The 17174-nt window shown below is 49.3% G+C and overlaps 1 protein-coding gene across 1 annotated transcript; it reads left to right on the top strand.

The window, feature by feature from the left end:
• Positions 1-13466: 13466 nt before the first annotated feature.
• Positions 13467-16840, top strand: LOC139603890 (zinc finger protein 436-like). Its single transcript, XM_071454892.1, has 2 exons — positions 13467-13719; positions 14377-16840. The coding sequence occupies exon 2, from the start codon at positions 14611-14613 to the stop codon at positions 15601-15603; it is 993 nt and encodes a 330-aa protein (XP_071310993.1). The 5' UTR covers positions 13467-13719; positions 14377-14610; the 3' UTR covers positions 15604-16840.
• Positions 16841-17174: the final 334 nt, after the last annotated feature.

Raw genomic sequence — 17174 nt, 5'->3', positions numbered from 1 at the left:
CATGGGGTGACTCCGAGAGTGTTACAGACCCATTTAGTATTTGCTGCTGGCAGTATCCAGCTGGCAGGTTTCTTAGGGTCACTCAGATTCCCCATAACCTGACATAGATGTCGTTTTTCCACTGGTACTCGTCCTATACATCTTCCTCTCCCCGTTACCCTTGCCAAGGTTATCCCTCTCGATTCTTCTCCTTCTTTTTTCCATAGGCACCTAGCTGGGTTGGTTCCATTTACTCATCTGCTTTTTGCTGTTACCCCTATGGCTTCATAGAACGGGGGGTTTACGGTGTAACACAGCCAACATTCCTCAGTTAGATTTGGATGGGTCTCATTCAGGACTAGGAAAGTGGCCTGTAATATTTTCCACAAGTCCCCTTCTCCCGGGTTTTCAGGTCCTCGGGTCGAATCAGTAAAGTTTTGCTTATACATTTCTGGAAAACTAGTGGTTGGGGCTGTTTCTGATTCATTTCCATTATTTTCTCCTAGCGTTAGTTCTCCAGCTATCGCCTGGTTTGGTCCAATTGGTTCGGGGTCGTGTGGCACGGTTGTCTTTTGGATTATAAAGTGCCCCCCTCTGTCTGTCCCTGGTTCCCATAATCGGGCTCCCCACATTTTCCCTAATAACCAGACTTGGTCATGTGGTTTTGTCACATTAATGTAAATCATATTGCATGTTCCTTCTAACCCTCCTTCTTTCTGGGTATATGTGGAAGTGGGCTGTGTACACCCGTATGGACCCCATCCAGTTCTGATAAACCCGTCCTCGTTCCCCCCAAACGAACTTACTGATACACAGTCCCAATAAGCACAGTAAAAGTGTCCTGGATAGTTACAATACCCTTTTCCCGGGTTTGACCTTGGACAAAAATAATATCCAAACTGATTTAAACATGGATTTACAGGTATTAAATCACACAAAGTACATAAAAAGCTGGGTGCGCCAGACGTGATTTTGGTCTGGATAACATACTGGTCTTCCCGTCTAATCAGTGACCATTTGAAGGGTTGATGTGAATACCCTTCTGCCCCTGAACTTGTTACGATGCACCAGAAAAGAATTAAGGCTTGTAATTTGGGGCTGTCATTGTCGGAGCTCAGGTTGAATTTTACCTTTGGTTTCCCCAGTGGTGGGTTACCAATCCTGGGGCAGGACGGCCAACATTTCCTGGACATCCCATATGGGGGTCGGGGCTTCCGACGGACTCCACTGGTTATTACCTCTCTGCCTCGCCTGACGACTCGGTTGCTGCGAGCCTCGGGGTTTGCCATCTTCTCGGCAGCAGGGGTATTCTTCAGGAGCCGGATAAACCTCCCGTTTCCACTTTTTAGCACTGGCGGCCCAGTTATCAGCTTTTATTAATGAGAGGTCACGCCGCAAATTGGGGGCTTTCTTCCGACACACCACTTCCAGGATGTCCAGGAGAAAGGGGATCAGTTCGTTAGGGTGGTAGCAGAACCGATCAGGATTTACCCCTTTGGAAAAGGTTTCCCACCACTCGTCAGATCCAAGCTTTACCTCCCCCGTAGCAACTCTGCTACTAAGAATGATAGAAGTTAGTCTCCTCTCTTTCTCATAGCACGGCGTACAAATTCCCCTAGGTGTTCTACCACTCCGACAATGAGACCACCAAGGTTCGTGACACAATTTACAGGAAAAGCATACAAGGGGGTGACAGTCACAATCTAACCAGTTACACTTTAACCTAATATCTTTGTTTTGTGCTTTTTCCCCCTCCCATGTGTGCCCTTTATGTTCTAATCTCGGGGACTTAAAGTAGGGCTTTCTCAACTCGTCCTCTAAGAGTTTGCAATATCCAAGAGCCTCCCGATTCCCTATTAGGTGGGTTTGGAGATAATGGTTATCTCCAACCCAGATTATTATCCAAATCATTTATCAGTTCGTTTCAGCTTTAATTTGGTTTCTTCCGGGAGACTGCAAACCTCCCAGCTGTGAGGGGGTTTTACCGGTCCTTTTATGCGACTAGCAGGAGTCCATCCTTTTTCAGCGGTTCATATGGCTGCTTCTGTGGTGAGGAGTACTTGGAACGGTCCTTCCCACCTTGGAGTCAAGGGGTTTTCTTTCCAGCTTTTCACGAGCACCCAATCTCCTGGCTGTACCTGGTGTAAGATAAAATCTAAAGGAGGCCGTTGTGCTAACATACCTTTTTCCCATAATGCCTTTCTGTACTTTGTCAATTTCACCAAATATTTTTGCGTACATGTGTCATTAATGACAGGATGTTTGTTAGGATTTTCTAGGTTATACGGCATCCCATACATCATTTCAAAGGGTGATACCCCTAAATCAGCTCTAGGTCTTGTTCTTATATTTAGCAACGCTAGAGGAATACATTTAACCCAGGTCAAATTGGTTTCTGCTACCAGTTTGGTCAATTGCTTTTTTATTTCCCCATTCATTCGTTCAACTCGTCCAGAGCTCTGGGGATGCCAGGGGGCATGTTGTTCCCACCGTATGCCCAGAGCTGTTGCTAAGTTTTGGGTAACTTGGGAAATAAAATGCGGCCCTCTATCTGAGTCGATGACTTCTGGGACCCCGTATCTCGGGATTATCTCTTCCATCAATATTTTCGTAACTACTTTGGCTGTTTCTCTTACGGTTGGGAAGGCTTCCACAAAATGTGTTAGGTGGTCCACCAAGACCAATAAATATTTGGTTCTCCCTACTTTGGGGAGCTCGGTGAAATCTATCTGAATGTGGGAGAAAGGCCTTTTCGCTAGCGGTCGGCCTCCCTCCGGTAATTTTCTCAAATTTTTTCTATTTACTTGTAAGCAAATTAGGCATCCTCTGGTTACTTGTTTGGCAATGTCCCAGATTCCCACACTCACATACTTTGCAGCAAAATAATCTACCAGTCCCTGTGATGCCCAATGTGTTTTTTGATGTATCTTAGTCAGTAATCTATGTGCCAATGCTCTGGTATTATTATTTCTCTGCCATCTGCTAATTTCCATGCTCCTTGTGCATCCCTTTTAGCTCCTAGTTTTTGCATTTTATTCTCTTCCTCTTTATTAAACTTGATGTCGGGGTCAGGTTCTGGCGTTTGGGAGTGTTCTATGTTTTCCTGCAAAGTGAGGAGTCTCAGGGCAGCCCGTTTAGCCTCCTGGTCAGCTGCATTATTTCCCCTACTTCTCAAATCCAGTCCTTTCTGGTGACCTTTCAGGTGAACTATAGCTATTTTTCGAGGTTTTCGTAGGGCACTGAGCATGTCTAATATTAATTTACGGTGAACTAAACCTTTCCCTTGTGAATTTATTAGTCCTCTTTCCTCCCATATTTTGCCAAATGTATGGACTACCCCATAGCTATATTTCGAGTCCGTAAAAATAGTCCCATCTTTTCCTGTTAACCATTCCAGGGCTCGTAGTACAGCATATAGTTCACATGCTTGGGCGGACCAGGATCCACTAAGGGGTCCCGATTCTATCACTTCCAGGTTGGGTCCCCTTATGATAGCATATCCTGATTTTCTCCTTCCCTCAACTACTCTGGAGGATCCATCCACAAACAGTCTTTCTCCTTTTTCCAATTCTTCTTCTTCCAAATCTGGTCTGATTTTTGTCTGTTCTTCTATAGTCACTATACAATCATGTGTTAGTGCTTCTTCTGGTCCTCCATATAAGAAGGAAGCTGGATTTTGGATATTAGTAGTTTCTAGAGTTAAATTTGGAGCCTCAATTAGTATTCCTTCATATTTTAGAAGCCTTGCGTCTGAGATCCATTTTTCAGCCTTTTGCTGTAAGACTCCCTGTATGTTATGGGGGGACAGCACTTTCAGGCTGCTATTAAATGTAATTTTCCGGGCTTCTTCTACCAAAAGAGCACATCCTACAATTGCTTGTAAGCACGTAGGCCATCCTCTGCTTACTGGGTCCAAGATCTTTGAGATAAGCCACCGGTTTCCTTTTCTCTGCCCATTCTTGAGTAAGGACCCCATATGCGACCCCCTTGTCTACGTTTATGAACAAAAAGAAGGGTCTATTAGTATTAGGTAAACTTAATACCGGGGCATGGATTAGGCTCTCTTTAAGCTCTTGCAGCCTTTCGGTGTCCTCCTGATCCCATTTTAGGAGTCCCTCTTGAGTAAGTTTCTGATACAAGAAAGTCGCCTTACTACTGTAGTTTTCAATCCATTGTCGACAATAACCAGTTAGTCCAAGTATTTGCCTGATTTGTCTCTTATTTCTTGGAATTGGTAATGCTAAAATCGCCTGTATTCGTTTGGGGTCTATTCTCTTCTCTCCTTTCTTTAGATAATGGCCTAGGTATTTTACTTCTTCTTCGACAAATTGTAGTTTTGCCTTGGAGACTTTCAATCCCTTTAAGCCTAAAAAGTTCAATAACTTAATACTTTCTTTCCGTACATTCTCTTCCTGCTGCCCCGCCAGGAGTAGATCATCTACGTATTGGATTAATGTAACCCCTGGCCCCACTTGGTAATCCTGTAAAATTTGCTCTAAAGCCTGCCCGAAGAGATTAGGGGACTCAGTGAATCCTTGAGGGAGTACCATCCATCTTAATTGTTGTCTCCTTCCCCGTATCGGGGTCTTCCCATTCAAATGCAAAATAATCCCGGCTTTCTTTAGCCAAAGGGCATGCCCAAAAGGCATCTTTGAGATCTATAACACTGTACCATAAATTCTCAGGCCCCAGTTTAGTCAAGAGGGTATAAGGATTTGCCATCACCGGGAACTGGGCTACATTCGCTTGTTTATTTCCCTTAAATCATGCACCAATCGATAGGTGCCGTTTGGCTTTTTAACTGGTAGGATGGGAGTATTGAACGGAGACATACAGGGTTCTAACAATCCATTATTCAACAACCTTTCTATTTCTGGTTTTAATCCTCGTCTCCCTTCTGGGGATAATGAGTATTGCTTAATTCGGACGGGGACATCCGGATTTTTGATAGTTACCGAAAATGGAGTGATTTTTAGCTGTCCCACGCTCTCAGGCGTGTACCAGACTTCGGGGTTAATTTGCTTTTCATCTTCTACCCTTAAAGGGCATAATTTAATTTTTAATTCCTTATTATCTACACCTATACTAATCCCTAATTCTATAATCATGTCTCGCCCGAGCAGATTATAATCTGACTCGGGTACCAATAATAGATTTCCCATCCCTATTTTGGATCCTGATTCTATAGTCACATTTTTAATGATTTGTACTTCAAAAGGTTCCCCTTTTGCCCCTATGACAGTGGCAGTTTCTTTAGAGATGGTACATCCTTTTGGTAGGTTCTGTACCGTGGATCTTTCTGCCCCTGTATCTACCAAGAATTCCATTTCTTGGTTGTGGGGACCCACTTTAAGTTTTATCAAGGGCTCTTTATGATTTTTCCGGGTCCCCACCAAATAGAGCCCCTGACCCCCCTAGTCCATTTGGAACTGCTTCTCGTCTCTGATTCGGACTCTACATTCTCGCTTAAAATGCCCTTTTTTTCCGCAATAAAAACACACCTTCACCCCTTCTGACTCCCCTATACTTTTCTCTTTTTGTTCACTCGAACCTCCCTTTCGCCCTTCTCTTTGGTACCTCTCCCCACCTGTTGCTGCGACCATCAACCTTACTTGTCTGCGGTCTCTTTCGTCGTCCCTACGGACATATACTTTCTGTGCCTCCCTAAGCAGTTCATCCAGCCCCCTGTCCTGCCAGTCCTCTAACTTCTGGATTTTCTTCTTTATGTTGTCCCACGATTTTAAAACGAAATGGACTTTCAGCATTGACTGTGAAGTTTGGCTATCGGGGTCCATTCCGGAGTACAATCATAAGTTCCGCCGTAATCTCTCGAGCCATTCCGTAGGCGACTCGTCCTTCTTTTGCCTATCATTGAATGCCCAATCTGTATTTTGCCCCCTCAGGACTGAGTCCCTAATCCCCTGAATAATTATGGTCCTTAAATCCTGCATATGTGTTCTATGTGCCGCATTTTGGTGGTCCCAATGGGGGTTCTGTAGGGGCCATTTAGCGTCCGCAGCCGGGCCTTGGACATGCTGCGTGTCCCAAATACACATTCCTTCCCTTCTTATCATATTCCGTTCTTCAGTAGAGAACAGAATGCCCAAAATGGACTGCATTTCTTCCCAGGTATAGATGTTTGGTCCTAAGAACTGGTCGACCCTCTCGGCTACCCCAAAAGGGTCCTCTAATAAATGTCCCATGTCCTTCTTAAAGTCTCGTACATCTGCCGAACTCAAGGGGACAGTAATAAATCCTATACCCGCCTGTGGTCCACCCATGGGCATCTCCCGTAGAGGGAATAACCCCGTCTCAACCCTACTGCGGCTCCTTGTAATCGGGCCTTGGTAACCGGTTTGGTTAACCTCCCCTTGGTTACCCTCTTCATCATTGTTCGGTGCAGGTGGTTGTGGAGGTGGTGGGGCATTGGGTGCTGGCGGTGGGACATATGGGGGCGGTGCTATAATTAAGTCGCCCAAATGATTGTCCCTCTTCCCCTTTTTGTCCGGATCCCCTTTCCCTTCTCTTAATTGGAAAACATACACTTCGGGTCTTGCTACCCATATTTTGGCATAATCACTCTCTTCTTACGAGAAGGGCTCTTTAGAATTTACCCATAGGTTCAAGTCCTGTCGAACCCAGTCTTCAGATGATCCAAACACGGGCCAAAAAACTTTTTTGGAAATCTCTTTCCCACCCCATACTTCCATGCAATAATGTATCATTCTGGCCCTATCCTTAGTCTCGGTCCCCGGGTAATGCTTCCAATTACTAAGCATGAATCCTAGGGGGCTGTCCCTTGGAATGGGGGGGAGTTTGACTTGGGTTGGGGTCTTGCTTTTCCCCTGCCCCATTCGTCCGGAGTGCCTTCTTTCACTCTCAAATTCCTTTCACTTCCCCTTTTTCGTGGCCCGAGCCCTTCGCGGGTCTACGGGAACCGCACTACTCAAGGGTCCACACTCACTTGGAGAGTCCGGCTGCCGGCCCTCCTCTCATTCACACTTGTCCACCGCCACACTCCGGGATCCCAACCCCGCCCGAACGGATTCCCTTTTATACTTACGCGTCCTGCGTCTTCGTCCGGACTCCGTGCACAGATTATTAAGGGGTTCACCGGTATAATTTGTCCCGTTTGCTTACTAGTATATATTTTAGGGTCGTCGGTGAGAGTGGCGGAGGTTCTCCCAGAGGGGCCACCCGGAAAGCACTGGATGAGGCGCCCCCCACTCTGGGTAGATCTTACCCGATCCAAACTCTCATCTGAGTCACGGCACCAAATTGTTATAAAATTGACTCAAAACGAGTAATTTCCAATCAAAGAATTTATTAATTATTGAAGCAGTTATACTACGTAAGCAAAGGCTCAGCGCTGGGCGACAGGGGAGTCTCCGCTCCACCAACTGCCGCCCCAACTAGTTTCTGATTCAGTCCTTTTATCCTCTCCATCCTTCAGGAGTCCATGTTATCTCAGAGTTCTCTGCGCCTGCGCTGGTTGTTGCTAGGGGGTCATCCTTCTGTCTCCTGGTGGTCGGTGATAAAGGCTGTGGAGTCTTCCTCAGCTGCGTCTTCTTTACCCTATGTCCTTATTTGGTGACTTCTCCGTGGAAAATTACCAGAATCTTATGATTAATGCAATATGTGCCCTATCAAGCTTAAGCAAGCAAATGTCCTGCCTTGCAGACTGTTTATCTGCCCCTGCCCCTTCCCCAGCTTTTCCCTGGTCGTTATCTCTGTGAGTTATCTGTTTGTACCATTTGCTGGGTGGGACTATGTGTGGGCTCCTGCAACCCCTTCCCTGGTATCCTTGTAGCTCATATCTCATGAAGTAGTACAGAAATAGTCAGCAGACAACTCTTGTAACACACTGGTCTCTTTTTCATGACGAACAAAATGTAGTCCCTCATCTCAATTCCCCCCCATTTATTTATAGTAAAGTTTTCCCAACATTCTCCATTTGCTGTTTCCCTTTGCAGCTTCACCCTGCTTTTTTTAAAAAAAGTATTAACTATTTAAGAGTTAAAAGTATCACGGTTAAAGCTCTTCAATTTTGCAAAATGCAACATAAAGGCAAACATGGAAAAACCCAGACCAAAAATTGATTCTCACCCTTCTGTCCCAAACCTACCTGACAATATAAAGTAGGATTATTATAAAAAATGTTTCTCATGTTGTAATCTTATCACTGAAACTGTAGGGAAAACAAAAACTCTCCAAGAATCTCTTTAGTGTGAGAGAGTCAAGGCATTACTTGGTTCTGGCCAGGATGTGCAACAGAAATACTTTCATCCACACATAGCCCGGCTGTGCAGAAAAAATCATTCCATGACATGTCAGTTTTACTCGATTTTTCCGAAACTTTACCTAGTCTGAACCAATCTAAATCCACTGCTTTAATGTTCATTGCTTCCAAGTCGTGTAAGTTTTTAGTATTTGGTTTCCTATTAGACTCGGATTTCTTCCCCTCTGATGTGAATTCGGCCCACACTCCTGGATTTCCTTCTCAGCCTTTTCCAGACCAGGTGTCTCCAGCTGTGCGGGGGCAGTGTCTGGGGTAGCTGTTGGTTGCTGTTTGCTGCGGGACCTTGATGTTTTGTTGCTGGTCGTTATCTCTGTGGGTGTCTTTTGGGCTATTCCCAGTCTGTTCGGATGTTAAACTCGTCTCCATTGAGTGGTGGAGATGAGTTTAACATCCGAACAGACTGGGAACCCCTTAAATAAAACCTTTAAAATTTCTTTCCCAAAGGCAAACCTTTGAGTAGAGAAACCTTTCTGAGCAGAGAAATAAGATTTAAAAGAAGCAGGATGGGTACATTTTGCAGCAGTGCAGTCGCAGTCAGCCCAGAGTGTGGGTGTGAGTGAGCCCCAGGGTGGAATTGTGCCGCGGTGCTCCCCAGCAGCTGTGGCAGTGCAGGCCCAGCCAGCGCTGGAGCTGCAGCAGCGGCAGCGAGGCTTGGCCGCAGTGGCTGGAGGTGCCAGGGGAGGGTGGCCAGGATTCCCGAGGGTTTGAGCAGAGGATCTGTGGGCAGGCCCAGGGGCTTGGCCCGCTGTGGAGCCCTGGCTGCTGCTGCGTTGCCTTCAGGGCAGGCTCAGGGGCGGCTCCCATGGTCCTGCTGCAGGCGGGAAGTGCAAATCTCCGGGGCTTCAGAGCCCCTGAGGCCAGGCTGAGGGGTCCCCCCGTGCTCAGCTGTGCTGGCGGCTGTTTCTGGCCTCAGGGACACTTGGCGTGGGCCCCTTGGCCACCAGTGGTGCTGCTTTGCACTCCTTAGGCAGGAGCCGATGGCCTGGCTGGGTGTTGGCAACAGCAAAGTCCCAGGGCAGGCTCTGTGCCAGCCCAGCTTCCTGCGGGAGAGATTCCACAGGAGACAGGATCCTGGCTACAGCCTGCCTTACATTTACATCCCTTATTTCCACCCTGCACTAGGTGGAGGATTGCCCAGGTAAGGAATTCCAGACATGAATTCCAAGGGAGATAATTGAATATCTGCCTTGGGTCTGGCTCTTTTTCTTGCCAAGGCCAATGGCAAAAGCTGTACCCATGGCATCTTGGTTTCTATCTCCAGCTTCCAAAGGTGTTTCTTTATTTCCCCATTCATTCTTTCTACCCAACCCGAGCTCTGGGCTTGCCAGGGGTTATGGAGGTCCCATTGTATTCCTAAAGCTGCCATAACCCCCTGAAGGGTCTTTCCTGTAAAATGAGTTCCCCATCTGAATCTATGGCTTCCACAATCCATTATCTTTGAATTATTTCTTTTAGAAATAGGTTAATAAGTGATCCAGTGCTTGCTGAAGCAGTCAGAATTGCTTTTGCCCCCCTGTTAGGTGCCATAGTGTCAGCAGAAGATTTTGAAGCCTTCCTGCTCAGGGCATTTCAGTGCCAGGCTCTTACAAGCACCCACAGCTCCGCGGGTTGAGCTGAGCATGGGCCGGTGACCTGCGCTTTGTCTGATTCCCCTTCCTTAATAACAGCCTGTCTTGTAGCTCTTTTCCCTCCTGCTGCCCTTGCAGAGCCATCCACAAACACATTGTCTCCCTCAGGCCAGGGAATGTCCCATCAATCTCTCCCAGCCGGGCTCGGGAGCTCTGTCCCTTGAGTGCAGTCCTGGGTTCCTTGCCAGCCCCTCTCCAGGCTGTTCAAACAGGAGGCTGGGTTAAACCCTTGCCCTGTCCTCAGTTCTGAATCCTCCTGTGCCACTGAACAAGTTTCATACTGTAATCACCGAGCCCTGCTCATCCATTTAGAGGCTCTTTTGGTTGTCAAAGCTTTAACTTGATGCCAGACTTGAACTCTAGGAGATCCTCCTGTTGTCATCAGTTTTCAGCCTCTGCTCCCACGGAAGCTGTGGCTGCACAATTCTGCAGACAATGAGGCTGCTCTCTGGCCACTGGGTTAAACATTTTAGCACAAGAATTCCTTTGGCAAGACCCTGTTTAACGTCCACCTATAATTCAAATTCTTTTTCCCTGTCTGGAAGGCCCAGGCCACTCGCCTCAGTTAATCTTAATTTTAACACTTGAAAATTCTGTGTTTCCTCCTTGTGTCCATCCATCCAGTTTGTTGACTGGCAGGATAGGAGTGTTGTAGGGAGACACCCTTGGCTCCAATGCCCTGCCTTTAACAGGGACTCAATACCAGGCTGTGAGCCCTTCCTTCCCTCTCTTGGAACAGGGTATTGCTTGTCCTGGTTGCTTTAATTTGTAGAGGCTCCATATCTAATTTTCTGTATTTCCCTGGGGCTGCCCACACTTCTGGGTTCACTTCAGCATAGGCCTTGTCAGACTTTTGACACAGAGGTACAACAGAACTAGCCTCTGTATCCCTTTTTACAGTATTAAAATCCAGCTCTCAAATTCCTTCCTAGTTAATTACAATCACAGGAAGAAGAAAAAGAAATTTATTTCAAACCTATCCCCCACAGCTTCTAATAGTGGTTGAACAAATCATACCTGCTCATCTTTCCCACTCATTCCCTTAAAAATTAAAATATTCCTGTACTATTTTCCCCTTTAGGTCTAAGATTCAGAGCAGATTGAGAGGCCCTGTGTCCATCAGAAAATGCCTCCTCTCAAAGCAGACCCACCTGAATGTTTTCAAGGGCTCCTGTGTGGAGGGTCTCTGGTGTGATGGGAGCTGTGACAGCCCTGCCAATCCATGTCCATCACGGGCTGGACTTGCTGGTCCTGAGGGTGCTGCTGTCTCTGCTTGCAGTGTCCTTGTGCCCTGCAGCTGGAGCCCTGATTCCTTGCCAGGGGCTGTTTGGGTGGGCTGTGCCCTGCCGAGGAGGGCAATGCCTCTGCCGGGTGCTTGTGGCCGAGCCGTGCCCTGGGTGCTGGGGCCCCCTTGGGCCCTGGGGCTGATCCCTCAGGGGCTGTAGGAGCTCTGCCCTGGCCTTTGCCTTCAGCTTGGCCTTTTGCTGCTCCCTTCTTGCATTCACCTGCTGGGCCTTTGTGCCCAAGTGCTGCAGGGCCTTCTTCTGCCCCTCCTGCAGCCCCCCTCAGTGCCTGTGGGTGCTTGTCTTGCTTTACAAGACAGTGTCTGCTTGGGAAGGCAGAAAAAGCCTCTCTTGGAATGGAGAATGCAAACCCCCTCCCTCTTAATTTTTAGGATAGTGAAATCAAGGGGCTCTCAGGCAAAGATAGGGGATTAGGAATAACGGTTCTTTACTAGTGTGTATAATATAATGATAGTAGTGTGTATCAACAGCTCCGGCAGTGACAACAAACAGAGCCCGGAGCCGGTCCCGGCCTTTCGGCTGCGGCGCTTTCCCCTTGGGTGCAGTTCCGGGCGCGGCCGGCAGGGGCGCCGGTGGCTCCCGCGGGGCGGGGCAGCGCATCCCTGCCATGGGAACCTCTCTTCACGGCAATAGAGCAATCCCTTCATCTAACTCTTTCACTTTTTTACCTTCTATAGCCTTTCTCCCGTGTTTTGGGAAAGAATTTGGAGAGGGCTGCCTTTTAACTGAACTCCTAGTGTTTCGATAAGGTGCTTCCTGTAGAGAGAGGGATTTTCCCTGAACAGCAGGAGCTGTGGTTACCAAGGGGACGTAACTCAGAGCAGGAGGGGTCAGGGGAGGATATCCCGCCGAGGCTCGGTCGGAGTGTGGGCAGGGTCTGCTGCCGGAATCGCCAGAGGGGGATCTTCCCGTGGAGGCCGAGCCGGAGCGTGGGCAGCCCCCACATGGCTTCTGGCGGCTGATCCGGCAGCTCCCGGCAGAGAAAAGGCAGGTGGGAGACCCCGGCAGAAGCAGCGGCGCTGCCCAGCGCAGCTGGCACGGGCAGGGCAGCCGGGGATGGGATGGCTGGGACCCGCCCTCGGTGCGGTCGGCGCGGTGACCTCGGCCCACGCGGCAGGACAGAGCAACCCCATCTTGCCCAGCATGGCCGGCAGAGCGGCCGCGGGCCGGGCAGTGGGGCCAGGGCACACAAATTCACCGCCAGCGCCGGGGCAGGTGGAGCTGCCCTGGGCAGTGAGCCCGCACCTGGGATGGAAACCGGGGCAGGCGGAGCTGAGGCGGGCAGCGAGCCGGGACCCGGGACAGGCGCCTCGGCCGTCAACGGAGGGGGCAAGAGATGCAGAGGATCCCACTCTCTTTCTGACTTTTCCTCTTGTTCCCCTCCCTTTCATTTCCCCTTTTTATTTTCTTGGTTTTTTCCTCGGGTGTTTCTGATACTTCAAAGATTTTTATTCTCCTAAAATCTCCTGTCTAACATATGGCATCTTCTCTTTCTTCTAGATTAAATGGGTTTTTTTACAAATAAATCCAGAACCTAACAAATCTAAACTTCTGCTTGGATATTTTGAAATGGTCGACGAGCTAACTCATGACCTCCTAATGTTGTTTTTCTCATCACCTTTTTATTTATCCTTTGGCAAATTAAGCATCTTTCAGTGACTTGCTTTGCTACACCAAAAATCCCAGTGCACCCAAAATTCCTTAAAAAATGATCACACAAAGCTTGAGTACGCCAGTGGGGTTTCTGATGCACATCTTCTAATATTTTCCTAGCAAGCACATTTTATTAAGTCATGTAGAAGTTTCTATTTCCCTGATTTATCTTGTTCATTTCCTATCTTGTTTAATTCTTTTTTCTCGGCTTCCCTAAACTTTGGAATTTCCAGTTTTTCCTCGTTTGGAGTTAATATTAAACTAACTCTTTCAGCTCCATTTCCTGCTGCATCCTTAGCTTTGTGATCTGCCCCCAGTTTGCCCAGTTTGCCTCTCCTTTGGCCCGGGCCGGGTTCCCCCCGCCCGCAGCGGCTGGGAGCAGCCGAGAGCCCCGCGCTGCCCATGCCGACCTGGCCCGGCTCCATGGCCGCTGCTGCCGCGGGCTGCGAGGGCTGCGGGAACGGGGCACCGAGGGTGTGGCTGCTGCTGGGGGAGGAGGAGGAGGGAGGGAAGGGCAGGGATGGAGGGGGAGGAGGAGGCGGGTAGAAGGGGGAGGAGGAGGAAAGGGATGAGGGATGGAAGGGGAGGGATGAAGGCGGAGAGAGAGCAGCGATGGAAGGAGGAGAAGGAGGTGGGGTTAGGGAGGAGGAGAAGGGATGGAAGGGCAGGGATGGAAGTTGAGAAGCCGGTGGGCATAAGAGAGGAGCTGGAGGGGGGATGGAAGAGGATGATGGGAGGAAGAGGAAGAGGAGGGACAAAGGCAGATCAAGGCTGAGCTGAGGGAGCCACGCGGTCTCGATCCCTGCCTGAATTCGCAGCCCCCACCTGTGGGATCATCGCCCCCCCCATGGCTCCGGTGAGCGGGGAGGGGGAGCCCGGCCCGGATATCCCGGGGGGTCCCTGGGTTGGGTTTTTGGGGGGATGTTTGGAGAATGAAGAAGTCCAAGGCTGAGCGGAAAAGGCCCCTCGGGGGGACATCGGGGGGTGGCGGTGGCGGCTGCCGGCAGAGGCAGCCTGGAGGAGCAGAGCCCTGTGTGCCCCAGGAGGCCAAAGTGGGGAGGCCAGAGAGGGGGGAGCGCCGCCATTGGCAGGAGCCTCAAGAGCCTGGAGAGGGGCAGGGGGGACTCCTTGGAGCCGCTGCAGCCCAGGGCAGAGAATGAGGGGAGAAGGGAGCCCGGGAGCCCAAAGAGCCCCGGCATCCCGAAATGGGGAGAGCCAAGAGGGGGGAGCTTTTGGCATTGCTGGCACTGCCAGCAGCCTGGGCAGGGCGGGCACCCAGGAGAAGCGGGACCCCCAATCCAAGTTTGACCCCAGCAGCTGGGACAGGGGGGAATCCCCGAACACCAGAGGGGAGGGACCAGGGATGGGGAACTCCTGGAAGGCTTTTTCATGGCTGAATCTTGGTGTTTGGGAGGGTTTTCTGGAGCCCAGATGGCCGGTGACTTGTAGAGATGGACTTGGGTGGGGGGAACTTCAAACTCCAGGTGCTCATCCCTTGTTTTCTCCAAACCAGGATTTCACATTGCCAACCCCTGTGAGGCTGTGAGGAAGAGGAAGATGCTCTGGGACACTGAGGCAGGTGAGGAGGAAGTCAGTGCCCCTTTCCCCTCTGTGCTGCTCCATCTCCCAGCCCAGCACGGCCCCCGGCTGCAGCACAGCCCTGGGGGGATCTCGTTGCCCTTGCCTGTGGCACGGAGGCAAATCCCATGCTGTCCTTGTCCTTCCTCGCCCAGAGCAGGAGCTGAGCATGGAGAGCAGGGAGGACAAATGCCCGCGGCAGAACCTGGTGGCAGAGGCCGTTTTGAGCGGCTCCACGGCGCAGGAAGCCAACGGGGAGGAAAAGGCCCGGAGCTGCCGCACGAGGAGGGGCTGCAAACGCAGATGGCGGGGATGTGAGGGGGAAAGAGCCAGCCTGGGCCGGGAAGGCGGCCGGAGATGGAGGCAGAGCTCGGAGCTGGTGCTCCATGAGCAGCTCCATGATGGGGAGAAGCCCCACACATGCATGGAGTGTGGGAAGAGCTTCAGGTGGAACTGCCACCTGATCAGGCACCAGAGGATCCACACTGGGGAACGGCCCTACGAGTGTGGGGAGTGTGGGAAGAGCTTCAGAGAGAGCTCCAGCCTGATCAGGCACCAGAGGTCCCACACGGGGGAGAGGCCCTATGAGTGTGGGGAGTGTGGGAAGAGCTTCAGGAGGAGCTCCCACCTGATCAGCCACCAGAGGACCCACACTGGGGAGAGGCCCTACGAGTGTGGGGAGTGTGGGAAGAGCTTCAGGAGGAGCTCCCACCTGATCAGCCACCAGAGGACCCACACTGGGGAGAGACCCTATGAGTGCTCCAAGTGTGGGAAGAGGTTTCCGACCAGCTCCAGTCTCTTCCAGCACTATCGGATTCACACAGAGGAGAGGCCCTTCCAATGCCCCGACTGTGGGAAGGGATTCAAGAACAACTCCACCCTCGTCACCCACCAGCGCATCCACACAGGGGAGAGGCCCTACGAGTGTGATAAATGCAGGAAGAGGTTTCTGACCAGCTCCAGGCTCCTCCAGCACTATTGGATTCACACAGAGGAGAGGCCCTTCCAATGCCCCGACTGCGGGAAGGGATTCCAGCGCAACTCCCACCTCGTCACCCACCGGCGCATCCACACAGGGGAGAGGCCCTACGAGTGTCCCCAGTGTGGGAAGAGCTTCTCCAGGAGCTCTCACTTGACTCAACACCAACAGAGGCACCGGTAAGGGAAGCCCTGCGAGTGCCCCGAGTGCGGGAAGAGCTTCGTGCGCTGCTGCAGCTCCATCCCCCACTGGAGGAGGCACTTTGGGCACAGCCCTGGTCACTCTCATTCCCTGTGATCCATGTTGGGAACACTCCTGGCTGCTTGTCCTTTGGTTTTGCCTGAATTTTTTTCTCTTCTCCATCTCTCTCTACTCCAAAAGCCAAGAGGGATGGATCTGTCCCCTCAAAACCACTCAAATTCCACTGAAAATAACTGAACTTTAACCCAAAAAGGCTCAATCCTACCTTAAATTCCTTGTTCCCTCCTAAAAAAAACTCAATCCCATGCCAAACTCAATCCATTCCACACCCACCAGGGTGAGATGGGGTTGGAAGGAGATTGGGAGAAGTGGGATCCCAATTTGGAGCAATGGGATGGGGATTGTGTGGGATATATTTGATAGCAAATAAAACTTTCAGAGTTACTGATTTCTGTCCCATTTATTTTCAGTCAATTCTGTTTGCAGAGTGCCACCTTCTCAGCTGATTCAATTCCTATAAAAATCCCATGTTTTAAATCATCTAACCCAAACAATCCAAAAACCAATATCAAAATAAAACCACCCGCACACAATTAATGTTTTAAAAATAATTTTAATTTTTCAAGAGTACTTAAGGATGTTATTAAAGTTTAATTTTTTGGTTGAAATGTCTGAGAAATTATAGTGGTATTTGGTTTTGTGTTTAGTATATTTGTAATATGAATTGTTTAACTAAGAGGTGTTAGATTGCTTGTTAGTTCCTTTAGATTTTTTTATCTAAAGTACATTAGTCATCGAGTTAAAATTTTCAAAAGGTATTTCTTGATATATAATTTGTTTATTTATATGCATTGGTAATATTATAGTAATACTTATTTTTGGTTTGAGTTAAATCATAGTTGGAGTATTGCAAAGAAGAGTTGATATTTTTTTATTATAATTTATTTAATTTCAATTATTATTTCTTTGTTTATAATTTTATTGCAATTTGTTGAGGGGATAGGAAGGAAGTTCAAGGGCAGGAACATTTTTTCCTGGCTGGGAACTGGAATTCCAGACCCTGGGAGTGTGTGCAGGACCCCACAGACTGGGATCAAATATGGACTGGGATCAAATATGGGCTGGGATCAAATATGGGCTGGGATCTTTTGGATTGGGGCTGCACAGACTGGGACCATATGGATCAGGACCACACAGACTGGGATCAATTGGACTGGGATCAAATATGGGCTGGGACTGTATCTGAAAGTAACTTTGTTATAAGTTTTTATTTCTGTTGTTAATTAAGCTCAGTGAAATAGCTGCTTGTGTTAAACTGCCTGCTTGGATGGGATAACATACAATGCACACGGGATGAGGACACCTGTACAGATCTGCCAACTATCAGCACTCCCCGTCTGAAGGCAGAGTGCACCAAGGCCCAAAACCTGGAGGTGATAAAGAGAAGGAGCCAAAACCACAGCCAAGAAACACACATGCTCTGAAAAGGCAGACCCAGGGAGGGGCCATGTAAAATCATTCCTGGAATATGTAAAGTAGTTTATGGATATGCA

The sequence above is a fragment of the Agelaius tricolor genome, unplaced genomic scaffold, assembly GCF_023055355.1.
Source record: "Agelaius tricolor isolate 1412-34295 unplaced genomic scaffold, bAgeTri1.0.p SCAF_42, whole genome shotgun sequence".
Classification (NCBI taxonomy): domain Eukaryota; kingdom Metazoa; phylum Chordata; class Aves; order Passeriformes; family Icteridae; genus Agelaius; species Agelaius tricolor.
This window is presented reverse-complemented; position numbering and strand designations above follow the sequence as displayed.